This window comes from Pseudorca crassidens, chromosome 14, assembly GCF_039906515.1.
Source record: "Pseudorca crassidens isolate mPseCra1 chromosome 14, mPseCra1.hap1, whole genome shotgun sequence".
NCBI classification, from domain to species: domain Eukaryota; kingdom Metazoa; phylum Chordata; class Mammalia; order Artiodactyla; family Delphinidae; genus Pseudorca; species Pseudorca crassidens.
The window spans coordinates 24,914,906-24,930,767 of record NC_090309.1 but is presented as its reverse complement, the minus strand read 5'-3'; the positions used below and the strand labels follow the sequence as shown (position 1 = coordinate 24,930,767).

Sequence of the window (15,862 nt, the reverse complement as noted above, 5' to 3'; positions counted from 1 at the left end):
TAGAAAATATGAACACACCAATCACAAGTAATGAAATGGAAACTGTGACTAAAAATCTTCCAACAAACAAAAGTCCAGGACCAGAAGGCTTTACAGGTGAATTCTATCAAACATTTAGACAAGAGCTGACACCCATCCTCCTCAAACTCTTTCAAAAAATTGTAGAGGAATGAATACTCCCAAGCTCATTCTACGAGGCCACAATCACCCTGATACGAAAACCAGACAAAGTTACTACAAAAAAAGAAAATTACAGACCAGTATCAGTGATGAATACAGATGCAAATCTCCTCAACGAAATACTAGCAAACAGAATCCAAAAACACATTAAAAGGATCATACACCATGACCAAGTGGGATTTATCCCAGGGATGCAAGGATTCTTCAATACATGCAAATCAACCAATGTGATACACCACATTAACAAACTGAAGAACGAAAACCATATGATCATCTTAATAGCTGCAGAAAAAGCTTCTGACAAAATTCAACACCCATTTATGATAAAAACTCTCCAGAAAGTGGGCATAGAGGGAACCTACCTCAACATAATAAAGGCCATATACGAAAAACCCACAGCAATCATCATTCTCAATGGTGAAAAACTGAAAGCATTTCCTCTAAGATCAGGAACAAGACAAGGATGTCCACTCTCACCACTATTATTCAACATAGTTTTGTAAATCCTAGCCACGGCAATCAGAAAAGAAAAAGAAATAAAAGGAATCCAAATTGGAAAAGAAGTAGTAAAACTGTCACTGTTTGCAGATGACATGATACTATACATAAAGGATCCTAAAGATGCCACCAGAAAACTACTAGAGCTAATCAATGAATTTGGTAAAGTTGCAGGATACAAAATGAATGCAGAGAAATCGCTTGCATTCTATAAACTAACAACAAAAGATCAGAAAGAGAAATTAAGGAAATAATCCCATTCACCATTGCAACAAAAAGAATAGAATACCTAGGAATAAACCTACCTAAGGAGGTAAAAGGTCTGTACTCAGAAGACCATAAGACACTGATGAAAGAAATCAAAGATGACACAAACAGATGGAGAGATATACCATGTTCTTGAATTGGAAGAACCAATATTGTGAAAATGACTATACTACCCAAAGCAATCTACAGATTCAATGCAATCCCTATCAAATTACCAAGAGCATTTTTTATAGAACTAGAACAAAAAATCTGAAAATTTGTATGGAGACACAAAAGACCCCAAATAGCCAAAGCAATCTTGAGGGAAAAAAACGGAGCTGGAGGACTCAGACTCCCTGACTTCATATTATACTACAAAGCTACACTAATTAAGACAATATGGTTCTGGCACAAAAACAGAAATACAGAATAATGGAACAGGACAGAAAGCCCAGACATAAACCCACGCACCTATGGTCAACTAATCTATGACAAAGGAGGCAAGGATATGCAATGGAGAAAAGACAGTCTCTTTAATGAGTGGTGCTGGGAAAACTGGACAGCTACATGTAGAAGAATGAAATTAGAACACTCCCTAACATCACACACACAAAAAAACTCAAAACGGATTAAAGCCCTAATGTAAGATGGGAAACTCTTAGAGGAAAACATAGGAAGAACACTCTTTGACATAAATCACGGCAAGTTCTTTTTTGATCCACCTCCTAGAGTAATGGAAATAAAAACAAAAATAAACAAAGGGGACCCAATGAAACTTAAAAGCTTTTGCATAGCAAAGGAAACTGTAAACAAGATGAAAAGACAGCCCTCAGAATGGGAGAAAATATTTGCAGACGAATCAATGGACAAAGGATTAATCTTCAAAATATATAAACAGCTCATGCAGCTCAATATTAAAAAAAAACAAAGAACCCAATCAAAAAATGGTAGAAGACGTAAACAGACATTTCTCCAAAGAAGACATACAGATGGCCAAGAGGCACATGAAAAGCTGCTCAACATCACTAATTATTAGAGAAATGCAAATCAAAACTACAATGAGGTACCACCTCATGCCAGTTACAATGGGCATCATCAGAAAATCTACAAACAACACATGCTGGAGAGGGTGTGGAGAAAAGGGAACGCTCTTGTACTGTTGGTGGGAATGTAAACTGATACAGCCACTATGGAGAACAATATGGAGGTTCCTTCAAAAACTAAATATAGAATTACCATATGACCCAGCAATCCCACTACTGGGCATATACCCAGAGAAAACCATAATTCAAAAAGACACATGCACCCCAGTGTTCACTGCAGCACTATTTACAATAGTCAGGTCATGGAAGCAACCTAAATGCCCATCGACAGATGAATGGATAAAGAAGATGTGGTACATATATACAATGGAACATTAGCTATAAAAAGGAACGAAACTGTGTCATTTGTAGAGACGTGGATGGACCTAGAGACTGTCATACAGAACGACGTAAGTCAGAAAGAGAAAAACAAATATCATATATTAACGCATATATGTGGAATCTAGAAAAATGGTACAGATGAACCGGTTTGCAAGGAAAACAGTGACACAGATGTAGAGAACAAACGCAAGGGGGAAAAGTGGGGTGGGTGGGATGAATTGGGAGATTGGGATTGACATATATACACTAACATGTATAAAACAGATAACTAATAAGAACCTGCAGTATAAAAAAATAAATATTAAAAAAAATCACTGCTATAGAAAAATACTAATATTAGAAATAAAGTTCTTAAACAAAATTCAAAAGTTACCAACCTAGTGATGTAAACTCTTCTTCCAGAGAGCTAGAGCTATTGGAAGATGAACTCTGATCATCTTTACTTTCTGAAGAACGATGTGTTCCATCCTCTTCGTCTGTTGAAAGATCAACCGCTCTGGATTCTAACAGGACGTTTTTTGAATATAATAAGAAAGAGTCAAGATGTTGGAATCAATAATTGAAATTATGAACAACACATGGCATATGTAAAATATGGTGTTTTAATTTTACTCCACATATTTAAAGTAGATATGCAGATCTTTCCTAATTTCCATTCTTTCTGAAATCAATGGATGGTCTAATAAATGTACAAGGACGTATCCTATTTGTGTTATCTACTTAACTAGTAAAATACTCTCTTCATTAAAGAATGAAATGAAAAGAGGAAAGGGAACATAAGAGAAAAAAGAAAATGACAAAAAGTGAAAGGATATTTAAATGAAAAAAGAAAAACAGTGATAGTGAATAAGTAGAAAAAGAAAAGAATACTTAACGTACATTTCCTATATGCTAGACATACTGAAGTCTGGTTTACGAGATTTATTTCATTTAACATTCACAACGCTACAAAGTAAATGCTATTACTGATGAGAATATTAAGGACTGGAAAGGCTAAATAACATGTCCAATGTCACAAAGTTACTAAATGAAGAAGCTGGGCTTTCAGTCAAATTTCATCCAATTCTGGAATTTAGGCTCTTGTAATATAAATACTAAGTTACATTTCAATGGCTGGTGGTAAGAAGTACTATAATGAGTACTGTAGCCTCAAACCAAATCATGGATCTATTTCCATTGTGTGATTCTGGAAAGGACATAGTCAATTAATCTATTAAACAAAGACAGCATTAAGAGAGAACACCCACAGAGGTATTGTGAGAATCGAATGAGCAAAGTGTAAAGGAATTTATGGTATTATTGACAAAAAAGGACTTGTTAGTCCACAAATATTTTGTAATAGTTGTGAATAACCTTAAGATTTAAGATTACATAAATAAGTACTCTTATATTAAGAATGTTCCTTAATTAGAAAACCTATATAAATTTCAAAAAAGCTGGAGTAAAATCAAGAATTAAAAGACAAAGTAATATATCGCTTCTTGGCCATTTGGCTAAGATCAAGTGTAAAAGACAAGGAATATAGCTGTAGCTTACATCTTTCTTAGCTACTGCTATTTATAACAACTCCTACATCTTCTTAAAGTGAAGTAAAGTTACACCAGAGCAGTGGTTCTCAGAGTATGATCCATCAACGCTTGGAGGTCCCTCAGACCCTTTCAGCGGGTCTGAGGGAAAAGCCAAACTACTTTCATCACAACATTAACTTGTTACTTGCCCTTTCTACTCCGTTGGTGGGTAAAACTGCAAATCTTTTAGTATGAATCGTAACAGTGATACCAATCTGCAGAAGCATCCACTGTATTCTTTTCCACCTTGTACTAGCAAGAAAAATAGTCAGTTTCACTTATTGTCCTTAATGAAACAATAAAAAAATAATTTGATTAAATTTTGGCCCTGAGTACACATCTTTTTAATATTCTGTGGATCAAAATAGAAGCATGCATAAAGCACTTCTGGCTCATAATGAAATGCAATGGTTGCCTCAAGGAAAAGCACTTGTGTGATGAGCTGCAAGTTGAACTTAACCACTGTCTTTGAGGAGGAAAACCTTTCTACTTGAAAGAATGACAGACAAACTCTAGTTATTCAGACATGGGTATCTGACAAACATTTTCTTAAAAACGAGCAAAGTTGTGCCTATCACTTCAAGAATTAGAAGTTTCAAGTGAAGTCTATAATTTTGGGAATTATACTACTGTGAACTTGATAGCTTTCCTCTACTGTGAACTTGATAGCTTTCCAATACTTAAAGACTGATGATGTCAGTAGTAGCATTAAGAGAGTTTTTCTTTTGACATTGTAATAAATTGTACCAACACTTGCAAGAACTGCAACTCGGTGAACTACTACTTTCCAAAGAGTCAATGCATGATGTTACCAGTCATGCATGGGTAAAAGAGCCATTCAAAGTGCAAAACACACCGACAGATTTTAATCTAGTGGAGTACAAAAAAATTGACTGATATGGTTTCAGCTTCCTCATGCCAACTAAAAAATTGGCACTTGCCTTCTGCATCTACAAGGATTAAGTCACAAACTACTGTAGCTGCTGATTTTCAATACACCCTGAAAGGAGTTCAGGGCAGAGATGAGGAATGAGGTACTCTGTGCTTTGGGAAAAACTGGCAGAACAGGCCTTCAGACAGATATTTTCAGAAGATTTTATGAGCTCAATCCTTACATCTCCTCATATCTGGAAAAGCACTAAAATCATTAATGGTGATGTCTGCTCCTCATGACTAGCAGCAAGCCTGCCAAAATGTGTGTTTGACCGCACAAACCCCTCTTCACTAATATCATATGTAATACTGACCTCTCCCCTACCTCTGTGGAGCAGTTTCTCAAAGCTACCTGAAACGCTGTCTCCTGGGCTATAGTTCTCATTTTGCCCCAAATAAAACTTAACTCACAAACTTTCACATTGTGCATTTTCTTCAGTCGACACACATTGCAAACTAACCTTTAAGAACCTATTACTTTTTGAGCTTCATTGTAATATTAAAGCAGAACACCTTCAATGAACTAAAAAGGCTCTTAAGTACTCCTAATCATCTATCTGTGGTTTTCTTCATACATTCAAACAAAACAACATATTTCAATAGACTGAATGCAGAAATATCTGTGAGAATTCAGCTGTCTTCCATTAAACCAGACATTAAAGAGATTTGCAAATTGAAAACGTCACTCTATTTTTCAGAAAACAGTTATTTTTCATTAAAAAGGTTTATCTGTACATATAATGAGTTAATTTTAAAAAAGAATTAATAAAAGTTTATCTTAATTCCTAAGATGGTAAATATTATAGATATAATCCACAGAATTATTATAGATATAATCCACAGAAACAAAAGCTCTTTGGGATCCTTAATTATTCTTAAGAGTATAATGGGTATGTATACCTTTAAGACCAAAAGGGTACTCTTAAGACCAAAAAGTTTGAGAACCACTGTTTCACTGTTTTAGAAGGCAAGAGAAGAGGCAACTCCTGGGACCCCCCCCTCCCATTAAAGTTTAACCAGATGACTCTTACATAAAGCAAAAAATATTTTAAAAGTCATCAGAACTTCAGATAAACAGGTGATTATAACAATGACTAAGAAATCACCAAAATCACTTGGACTAAAAGTGGGAGAAAATTTTTTTACCTCAAGACTAACCAAAAACTATATATTTTTTTACAGATACTTTTTTATTTATTGAAATTATACCATGTATACTGTCTTGAAAATAACAATAAATTACGTAACATATCATTAGCAACATAGGTTTGTTTTCTACATGGTTATTTCATCCTGTGACAAGCCAGAAATGCTGAATCATCACTCTATCGGTGGCATCATCCACAGGTGACAAACTGGAGATTCTACTCATGTCAACAGGCCAGGGATTACCTCAGTTCATTAAACCTGAGTGTTAGGTATCCTGGAGAAACATGGTTTGCAGACAAAAGTAGGTAAAAAGTGCCATTTATCTGGAGAAGCTAGTTGCTTTTAGGGCCTTTACTATGAGCTTCACTACTGAATTTTTTTAGAAGTTCCATTTAGAATGAAACATAATCTCAAATATTTTTATGTGTGTCTGAGTCAGAAGTTAATGTATTTAAACTTCAAGACCCTATTTATACAAGTTCCTTCCAAGTCCTTGTTCCTGTGTTTTTATTTCTAACTTTTCCTAACTATATAGTTTTATTTTTAACTATATTATTATTAAACTCCAATTCAAACTAGAACACATCTTATGTAAACAAGTTTATGCTGCTTGAATTCTATTTTTAAGAACGCAAAGGTACTTCAAAATTACTACACTGTATTTAACACCATTATTGGTACTCTACAGGGTCACCAATCTGTTGTTAGTGGCATATATTGCTATTTTTATCTTTTCTTTAAATAACCGCTTAAAAAACAAAACGCAAAAGAAAATGTCCCAAAGCCTGTCACCTAAATTTTTCTAGTGTATCGTTTTGCTTGTTTTCGAGGAAAAGAATTGGGGACAGAAAGTACCTTCACCTACCTAGGAGTATTAGGAATTTTTAAACTCTTCTGTGACGATTTAGGTTCTTCATAAGCATAAAGTGCAGCGCTAAAGCTATATATAATTAGTGAGGGTTTATCTGACAGTGCAAACACGGACAAGCCCAAACCTTGCAGTATTCTTTCTACTCCCCCAAGGGGCCCAATACGGAGATACAGGCAGCAGGCCAGTGATCGCAGGCAGGTATCATCGTTGTTCGTGGTTGGCAAAGGGTTGTAGAAACCTCTAGAGAATCCCGCGGCCTCTTTCCCCATCCTCCCCACACCCCGCCCCGGGCATCCACCCTGCTGCCCCAGGCACCCATCCTGCTGCCCCGCGTCACCTGGGACGTCCGAGCCTCCGTCCAAACGCGAAGCCGCTCTCGCGGCGTGCCGGGAACTGGCCCAGACCCGGCCGCGGCCCCGGCCCCGGCCCCGACCCCGGGCCCGGCGGGGTAGTTCCGCCGCTTCCGCGCGGCCTCCTCCAGACTGCAGCCCTTCCTCCGCAGGGCCCAGGTCTGCCTGCTCCCCCGGCGCGCCGGGTTCAGCAAACGGCTCCTGGGTGCTGTCGCTGTCACTAGAGTCCGCTCGGCGCTGCCGGAAAGTCCTTTTCGGCCTGTGAGCCATAGCAGGTTCACTTCCTGCTCTGGCTAACCCAGGCCTACAACAGTCACCCAGGCGCGCGCTCCCGCCTCCCGCCTTTCCGCCGCATGCGTGCGCCCTACCGGCGCGTCTTCGACTCCAGCTTCGCCATGCGCATGCGTGCTTTGTTCCCTTCGATCTGTTCGACCGAGTTCGGTTCCCAGGGCTGAGGCATGTAGAGCGTTTTTACTTTGCAAGGCCAGATTGTGCAGATGGTCGCAGAGAATCTCGCTGACTTCCGGAGGTGAGTTCCATGGAAAGCTGCACTCACAGGCTCTTGTGCAAACCCTATCTGGGAATCAGGCGTTATGCCCACATCCTGGACTGGGACTGGATCTGCTCTTCTACTTTCTGGAGAGAGTGAAGTTCTCTCCAACCAAGAATTAAAACAGAAAAAAAAAAAAAAAAAAAAAAACCAAGCAAAAAAACCGCAGGTGTGTGTGTGTTTGAGATTGTCTCTGAAAGCTAAACAGTAAAATCTACACAGTAAAATCTGCACATAAATGATAGGTGCACAAATAAGCAAAAATCAAATGATTGCTTCCAAGTATCAAGGCTTCAGTAGAACCTGGTTAAATACGTTGGTCCATAAGAAAAAAAAATGTATTTGAAAAATGGGGATGTTATTTAAAAAGATGCACAGAGATAACAAGGACAGCCCCACAGAATTACCTTTAGAAACAGGTAAAGAGCAACAAGAGAGCAAGAAGCCTTTTTAGGTACCCATAATCATCACTACTTTATATTATTTGCTCTTTCTTATGAATACGAGGAATTTCTTCCCCCAAGATGACATGAATAATGCCATATATCTTATTTGCCCCCACTATACTAATTTACAATACTAGCTAATTAAATTAATCAACTGGTTATTAGGAAACTTTGCATTATTCATATTTTATATAATTTAAAATTGCAGAGGTTAATAATTGAAAGAAAATTGGCATATGAAATATTTCCAGCTTTTGGAAATCGTTTATCCCCTAGTGAAGTGACATTTTATTCTGCTTCTCTAGCCATTGATCAGTGGGTTCTGAGCTCCCTCTAGTGAGAAATGTGCTACTTACAGAAGGATTGTGTCAATCTTGGAAATTACCTCCTTTCTCATAATAGAGCTACTTTTCATTCTCTGTTGTTATAAGTAATAGATATATTTTCATTTTTAAGCCAAACCTACATCAGATTTTCTCAGAGAACAAATATTGAGAAATCTTATTAATAAGTTATCACTCTCTCCTTCGGGAATTAAAAACACTTATTGTGGAAATAGATCCACAAAAGTATGGACCTAATTTTGTTTTCATTTTTTCAGTATCTATTTTTGAGCACTTACTATGACGGTCTCTTGTCCTGGGCCCAAAGGGTCATGATATACATGGGGGTCATGCTCCCGGTGGTCAGGTGCTATTAGCCAAATTATCCCTACAGTTTGGCTTGTTGGAAATTACTTTAAAAAAATGATGCTCAAAATACTTAATGTAAGATCTACACTCTCAACAAATTTTTAAGTGTACAGTACAGTATTGTTAATTATAAACACAATGTTGTACAGCAGATCTCTAGAACTTTTTCCTTTTAACCAAAGCTTTTTACTTGTTGTACTTTAACTCCCCATTCCTCCTCCTCCCTGCCCCTGGCAATCACCATTCTCCTTTTTGCTTCTATGAGTTTGGCTATTTTAGGTACCTCATGTAAGTGGAATCATGCAGTATTTACCCTTCTGTGACTTAGCATAATGTCCTCAAAGCTCATCCATTTTGTCACATATAGTGGGATTTCCTTCCTTTTTAATGATGAATGATATTCCATTGTCTCTATATACCACATTTTCTTTATCCATTCATTGGACAATAGACATTTAGGTGGTTTCCATACCTTGGCTATTGTGAAGAATGTTGCAATAAACGTGGGAGTGCAAATATGTCTTCAAGATCCTGATTTCAATTCTTGTGGATAAATACCCAGAAGTGGGATGGCTGGATCATATGGTAGTTTTATTTTTAATTTTTCGAGGAACTTCCCTACTGTTTTCCATAACAACTGCACATTTCACATTCCCACCAACTGTGTGCAAACATTCCAGTTTCTCCACAACCTTGCAAACACTTGTTGACTATTGATTGATTGACTGATTGATACCGGCCATCCTAGCAGATGTGAAGTGATATCTCATTGTGGTTTTGATAGGCATTTCCCTGATTAGTGATGTTCAGCATCTTTCACATAGCTGTTGGCTTCTTTGGAGAAAGTCTATTCAAATCCTTTGCCCATTTTAAAATTGGGTTATTTGGTTTTGTTGTTGTTGTTGGTTTTGTTTTGTCATTGAGTTGTAGTACTACCTTATATATTTTGGATATTAATCTCTTATCATATATACGGTTTGTCAATATTTTTCTCCCTTTCCATAGTTTGCCTTTTCAGTCTGTTGATCATTTCCTTTGCTGGGCAGAAGCTTTTTAGTTTGATGTAATCCTACTTGTCTATTTTTGATTCTGTTGCCAGTGCTTTTGGCATCATATCCAATAAATCATTGCCAAGACCAATGTCATGAAGATTTTCCCTTAAATTTTCTTTTAAGAATTTTACAGTTTAAGATTTTTATGTTTAAGTGTTTAATATATTTTGAAATGATTTTTGTATATGGTGTAAGATAAGCATACAATTTTGTTCTTTTGCATGTGGATATCCAGTTTCCCCAACACCATCTGTTGAAGAGACTATTCTTTCCCATTGTGTGTTCTTGGTATTTCTGTCAAAGATTAGTTGACCGTATATGTGTGTGTTTATTTCTGGATTCTCTATTCTGTATCATTGTTCTACATGTCTGTCTTTATGGCAGTACCATACTCTTTTTTTTTTTTTTTATCTTACTTGAAACTTCTGTATGTTCTTTTATTTTTTTTTAACATCTTTATTGGGGTATAATTGCTTTACATGGTGTGTTAGTTTCTGCTTTATAACAAAGTGAATCAGTTATACATATACATATGTTCCCATATCTCTTCCCTCTTGCGTCTCCCTCCCTCCCACCCTCCCTATCCCACCCCTCCAGGTGGTCACAAAGCACTGAGCTGATCTCCCTGTGCTATGCGGCTGCTTCCCACTAGCTATCTACCTTACGTTTGGTAGTGTATATATGTCCATGCCTCTCTCTCGCTTTGTCACAGCTCACCCTTCCCCCTCCCCATATCCTCAAGTCCGTTCGATAGTAGGTCTGTGTCTTTATTCCTGTCTTACCCCTAGGTTCCTCATGACATTTTTTTTCTTAAATTCCATATATATGTGTTAGCAAACGGTATTTGTCTTTCTCTTTCTGACGTACTTCACTCTGTATGACAGACTCTAGGTCTATCCACCTCATTACAAATAGCTCAATTTCGTTTCTTTTTATGGCTGAGTAATATTCCATTGTATGTATGTGCCACATCATCTTTATGCATTCATCCGATGATGGACACTTAGGTTGTTTCCATCTCCGGGCTATTGTAAATAGAGCTGCAATGAACATTTCGGTACCTGACTCTTTTTGAATTATGGTTTTCTCAGGGTATATGCCCAGTAGTGGGATTGCTGGGTCATATAGTAGTTCTATTTGTAGTTTTTTAAGGAACCTCCATACTGTTCTCCATAGTGGCTGTACCAATTCACATTCCCACCAGCAGTGCAAGAGGGTTCCCTTTTCTCCACACCCTCTCCAGCATTTATTGTTTCTAGATTTTTTGATGACGGCCATTCTGACTGGTGTGGGATGATATCTCACTGTACTTTTGATTTGCATTTCTCTAATGATTAGTGATGTTGAGCATTCTTTCATGTGTTTGTTGGCAGTCTGTATATCTTCTTTGGAGAAATGTCTATTTAGGTCTTCTGCCCATTTTTGGATTGGGTTGTTTGTTTTTTTGTTATTGAGCTGCATGAGCTGCTTATAACTTTTGGAGAGTAATGCTTTGTCAGTTGTTTCATTTGCAAATATTTTCTCCCATTCTGAGGTTGTCTTTTGGTCTTGTTTATGGTTTCCTTTGCTGTGCAAAAGCTGTGAAGTTTCATTAGGTCCCATTTGTTTATTTTTGTTTTTATTTCCATTTCTCTAGGAGGTGGGTCAAAAAGGATCTTGCTGTGATTTATGTCATAGAGTGTCCTGCCTATGTTTTCCTCTAAGAGTTTGATAGTTTCTGCCCTTACATTTAGGTCTTTAATCCATTTTGAGCTTATTTTGGTGTATGGTGTTAGGGAGTGATCTAATCCCATACTTTTACACATGTACCTGACCAGTTTTCCCAGCACCATTTATTGAAGAGGCTCTCCTTTCTCCACTGTACATTCCTGCCTCCTTTATCAAAGATAAGATGACCATATGTGCGTGGGTTTATCTCTGGGCTTTCTACCTGTTCTATTGATCTATCTTTCTGTTTTTGTGCCAGTACCATACTGTCTTGATTACTGTAGCTTTGTAGTATAGTCTGAAGTCAGGGAGCCTGATTCCTCCATCTCCGTTTTTCGTTCTCAAGATTGCTTTGGCTATTCGGAGTCTTTTGTGTCTCCATACAAATTGTGAAATTTTTTGTTCTAGTTCTGTGAAAAATGCCAGTGGTAGTTTGATAGGGATTGCATTGAATCTGTAGATTGCTTTGGGTAGTAGAGTCATTTTCACAATGTTGATTCTTCCAATCCAAGAACATGGTATATCTCTCCATCTATTTGTATCATCTTTAATTTCTTTCATCAGTGTCTTATAATTTTCTGCATACAGGTCTTTTGTCTCCTTAGATAGATTTATTCCTAGATATTTTATTCTTTTTGTTGCAATGGTAAATGGGAGTGTTTCCTTCATTTCACTTTCAGATTTTTCAACATTAGTGTATAGGAATGACAGAGATTTCTGTGCGTTAATTTTGTATCCTGCTACTTTACCAAATTCATTGATTAGCTCTAGTAGTTTTCTGGTAGCATCTTTAGAATTCTCTGTGTATAGTATCATGTCATCTGCAAACAGTGACAGCTTTACTTCTTCTTTTCCGATTTGGATTCCTTTTATTTCCTTTGCTTCTCTGATTCCTGTGGCTAAAACTTCCAAAACTATGTTAAATAAGAGTGGTGAGAGTGGGCAACCTTGTCTTGTTCCTGATCTTAGTGGAAGTGCTTTCAGTTTTTCAACATTGAGGATGATGTTGGCTGTGGGTTTTTCATAGATGGCCTTTATTATGTTGAGGAAACTTCCCTCTATGCCTACTTTCTGTAGTGTTTTTATCATAAATGGGTGTTGAATTTTGTCAAAAGCTTTCTCTGCATCTATTGAGATGATCATATGGTTTTTCTCCTTCAATTTGTTAATATGGTGTAACACATTGATTGATTTGCGTATATTGAAGAATCCTTGCATACCTGGAATAAACCCCACTTGATCATGGTGTATGATCCTTTTAATGTGCTGTTGGATTCTGTTTGCTAGTATTTTGTTGAGGATTTTTGCATCTATGTTCATCAGTGATATTGGCCTGTAGTTTTCTTTGTTTGTGACATCCTTGTCTGGCTTTGGTATCAAGGTGATGCTGGCCTCATAGAATGAATTTGGGAGTGTTCCTCCCTCTGCTGTATTTTGGAAGAGTTTGAGAAGGATAGGTGTTAGCTCTTCTCTAAATGTTTGATAGAATTCGCCTGTGAAGCCATCTGGTCCCGGGCTTTTGTTTGTTGGAAGATTTTTAATCACAGTTTCAATTTCAGTGCTTGTGATTGTTCTCTTCATATTTTCTGTTTCTTCCTGATTCAGTCTTGGCAGGGTGTGTATTTCTAAGAATTTGTCCATTTCTTCCAGGTTGTCCATTTTATTGGCATGGAGTTGCTTGTAGTAATCTCCCATGATCTTTAGTATTTCTGCAGTGTCAGTTGTTACTTCTCCTTTTTCGTTTCTAATTCTATTGATTTGAGTCTTCTACCTTATTTTATTGATGAGTCTGGCTAATGGTTTATCAATTTTGTTTATCTTCTCAAAGAGCCAGCTTTTAGTTTTATTGATCATTGCTATCGTTTCCTTCATTTCTTTTTCATTTATTTCTGATCTGATTTTTATGATTTCTTTCCTTCTGCTAACTTTGGGTTTTTTTGGTTCTTCTTTCTCTAATTGCTTGAGGTGCAAGGTTAGGTTGTTTATTCTAGATGTTTCCTGTTTCTTAAGGTGGGCTTGTATTGCTATACACTTCCCTCTTAGAACTGTTTTGCTGCATCCCATAGGTTTTGGGTCGTCGTGTCTCCATTGTCATTTGTTTCAAGGTTTTTTTTTTTTTTTTTTTTTTTTTATTTATTTGGTTGCACCGGGTCTTGGTTGCAGCATGCATGTGGGATCTAGTTCCCCGGCCAGGGATCGAACCCAGGTCCCCTGCATTGGGAGCATGGAGTCTTAACCACTGTGCCACCAGGGAAGTCCCTCAAGGTATTTTTTAATTTCCTCTTTGATTTCTTCAGTGATCACTTTGTTATTAAGTAGTGTATTATTTAGCCTCGATGTGTTTGTATTTTTTACAGATCTTTCCCTGTAATTGATATCTAGTCTCATGGCGTTGTGGTCGGAAAAGATACTTAATACAATTTCAATTTTCTTAAATTTACCAAGGCTTGATTTGTGACCCAAGATATAATCTATCCTGGAGAATGTTCCATGAGCACTTGAGAAAAATGTGTATTCTGTTGTTTTTGGGTGGAGTGTCCTATAAATATCAATTAAGTCCATCTTGTTTAATGTATCGTTTAAAGCTTGTGTTTCCTTATTTATTTTCATTTTGGATGATCTGTCCATGGGTGAAAGTGGAGTGTTTAAGTCCCCTACTATGAATGTGTTACTGTCGATTTCCCCTTTTATGGCTGTTAGAATTTGCCTTATGTATTGAGGTGCTCCTATGTTGGGTGCATAAATATTTACAATTGTTATATCTTCTTCTTGGATCGATCGCTTGATCATTATGTAGTGTCCTTCTTTGCCCCTTTGAATAGTCTTTATTTTAATGTCTATTTTGTCTGATATGAGAATTGCTACTCCAGCTTTCTTTTGGTTTTCATTTGCATGAAATATCTTTTCCATCCCCTTACTTTCAGTCTGTATGTGTCTCTAGGTCTGAAGTGGGTCTCTTGTAGACAGCATATATATGGGTCTTGTTTTTGTATCCATTCAGCCAATCTGTGTCTTTTGGTGGGAGCATTTAGTCCATTTATATTTAAGATAATTATCCATATGTATGTTCCTATTCCCATTTTCTAAATTGTTTTGGGTTCGCTATTGTAGGTCTTTTCCTTCTCTTGTGTTTCTTGCCTAGAGAATTTCCTTTAGCATTTGTGGTAAAGCTCGTTTGGTGGTGCTGAACTCTGTCAGCTTTTGCTTGTCTGTAAAGATTTTAATTTCTCCATCAAATCTGAATGAGATCCTTGCTGGGTAGAGTAATCTTGGTTGCAGGTTTTTCTTCTTCATCACTTTAAATATGTCCTGCCACTCCCTTCTGGCTTGCAGAGTTTCTGCTGAAAGTTCAGCTGTTAACCTTGTGGGGATTTCCTTGTGTGTTATTTGTTGTTTTTCCCTTGCTGCTTTTAATATGCTTTCTTTGTATCTAATTTTTGACAGTTTGATTTATATGTGTCTTGTCATATTTCTCCTTGGATTTATCCTGTATGGGACTCTCTGTGCTTCCTGGACTTGAATAACTATTTCCTTTCCCATATTAGGGAAGTTTTCAACTATAATCTTTTCAAATATTTTCTCAGTCCCTTTCTTTTTCTCTTCTTTTTCTGGAACCCCTATAATTCTAATGTTGGTGTGTTAAATGTTGTCCCAGAGGTCTCTGAGACTGTCCTCAGTTCTTTTCATTCTTTTTTCTTTATTCTGCTCTGCAGTAGTTATTTCCACTATTTTATCTTCCAGGTCACTTGTCCGTTCTTCTGCCTCAGTTATTCTGCTATTGATCCCTTCTAGAGTATTCTTAATTTCATTTATTGTGTTGTTCATCGTTGTTTGTTTCATCTTTAGTTCTTCTAGGTCCTTGTTAAACATTTCTTGCATTTTGTCTATTCTATTTCCAAGATTTTGGATCATCTTTACTATCATTATTCTGAATTCTTTTTCAGGTAAGCTGCCTATTTCCTCTTAATTTGTTAGGCCTGGTGGGTTTTTGTCTTGCTCCTTCATCTGCTGTGTGTTTTTCTGACTTCTCATTTTGCTTATCTACTGTGTTTGGGGTCTCCTTTTTGAAGACTGCAAGTTCATAGTTCCCATTGTTTTTGGTGTCTGTCCCCAGTGGCTAAGGTTGGTTCAGTGGGTTGTGTAGGCTTATGGTGGAGGGGATTAGTGCCTGTGTTGTGGTGGATGAGGCTGGATCT

General features: G+C 37.2%; 1 protein-coding gene across 4 annotated transcripts in view; it reads right to left on the bottom strand.

Moving 5' to 3' along the window:
- The window catches only part of GCFC2 (GC-rich sequence DNA-binding factor 2), a 75,152-nt gene extending 67,253 nt beyond the window's left edge, over window positions 1-7,899 (bottom strand). For 2 of the 4 annotated variants that reach the window (XM_067704552.1, XM_067704553.1), the window contains exons 1-2: window positions 7,207-7,899; window positions 2,726-2,851 (exon numbers count right to left, since the gene is read on the bottom strand). In XM_067704552.1, the coding sequence (XP_067560653.1) occupies window positions 2,726-2,851; window positions 7,207-7,489 (409 nt within the window). In that variant the 5' untranslated portion in view covers window positions 7,490-7,899. The remainder of the gene's footprint in view (window positions 1-2,725; window positions 2,852-7,206) is intronic. The other 2 variants (XM_067704551.1, XM_067704550.1) reach the window with 2 other exon arrangements.
- Between the last annotated feature and the right edge of the window lie 7,963 nt (window positions 7,900-15,862).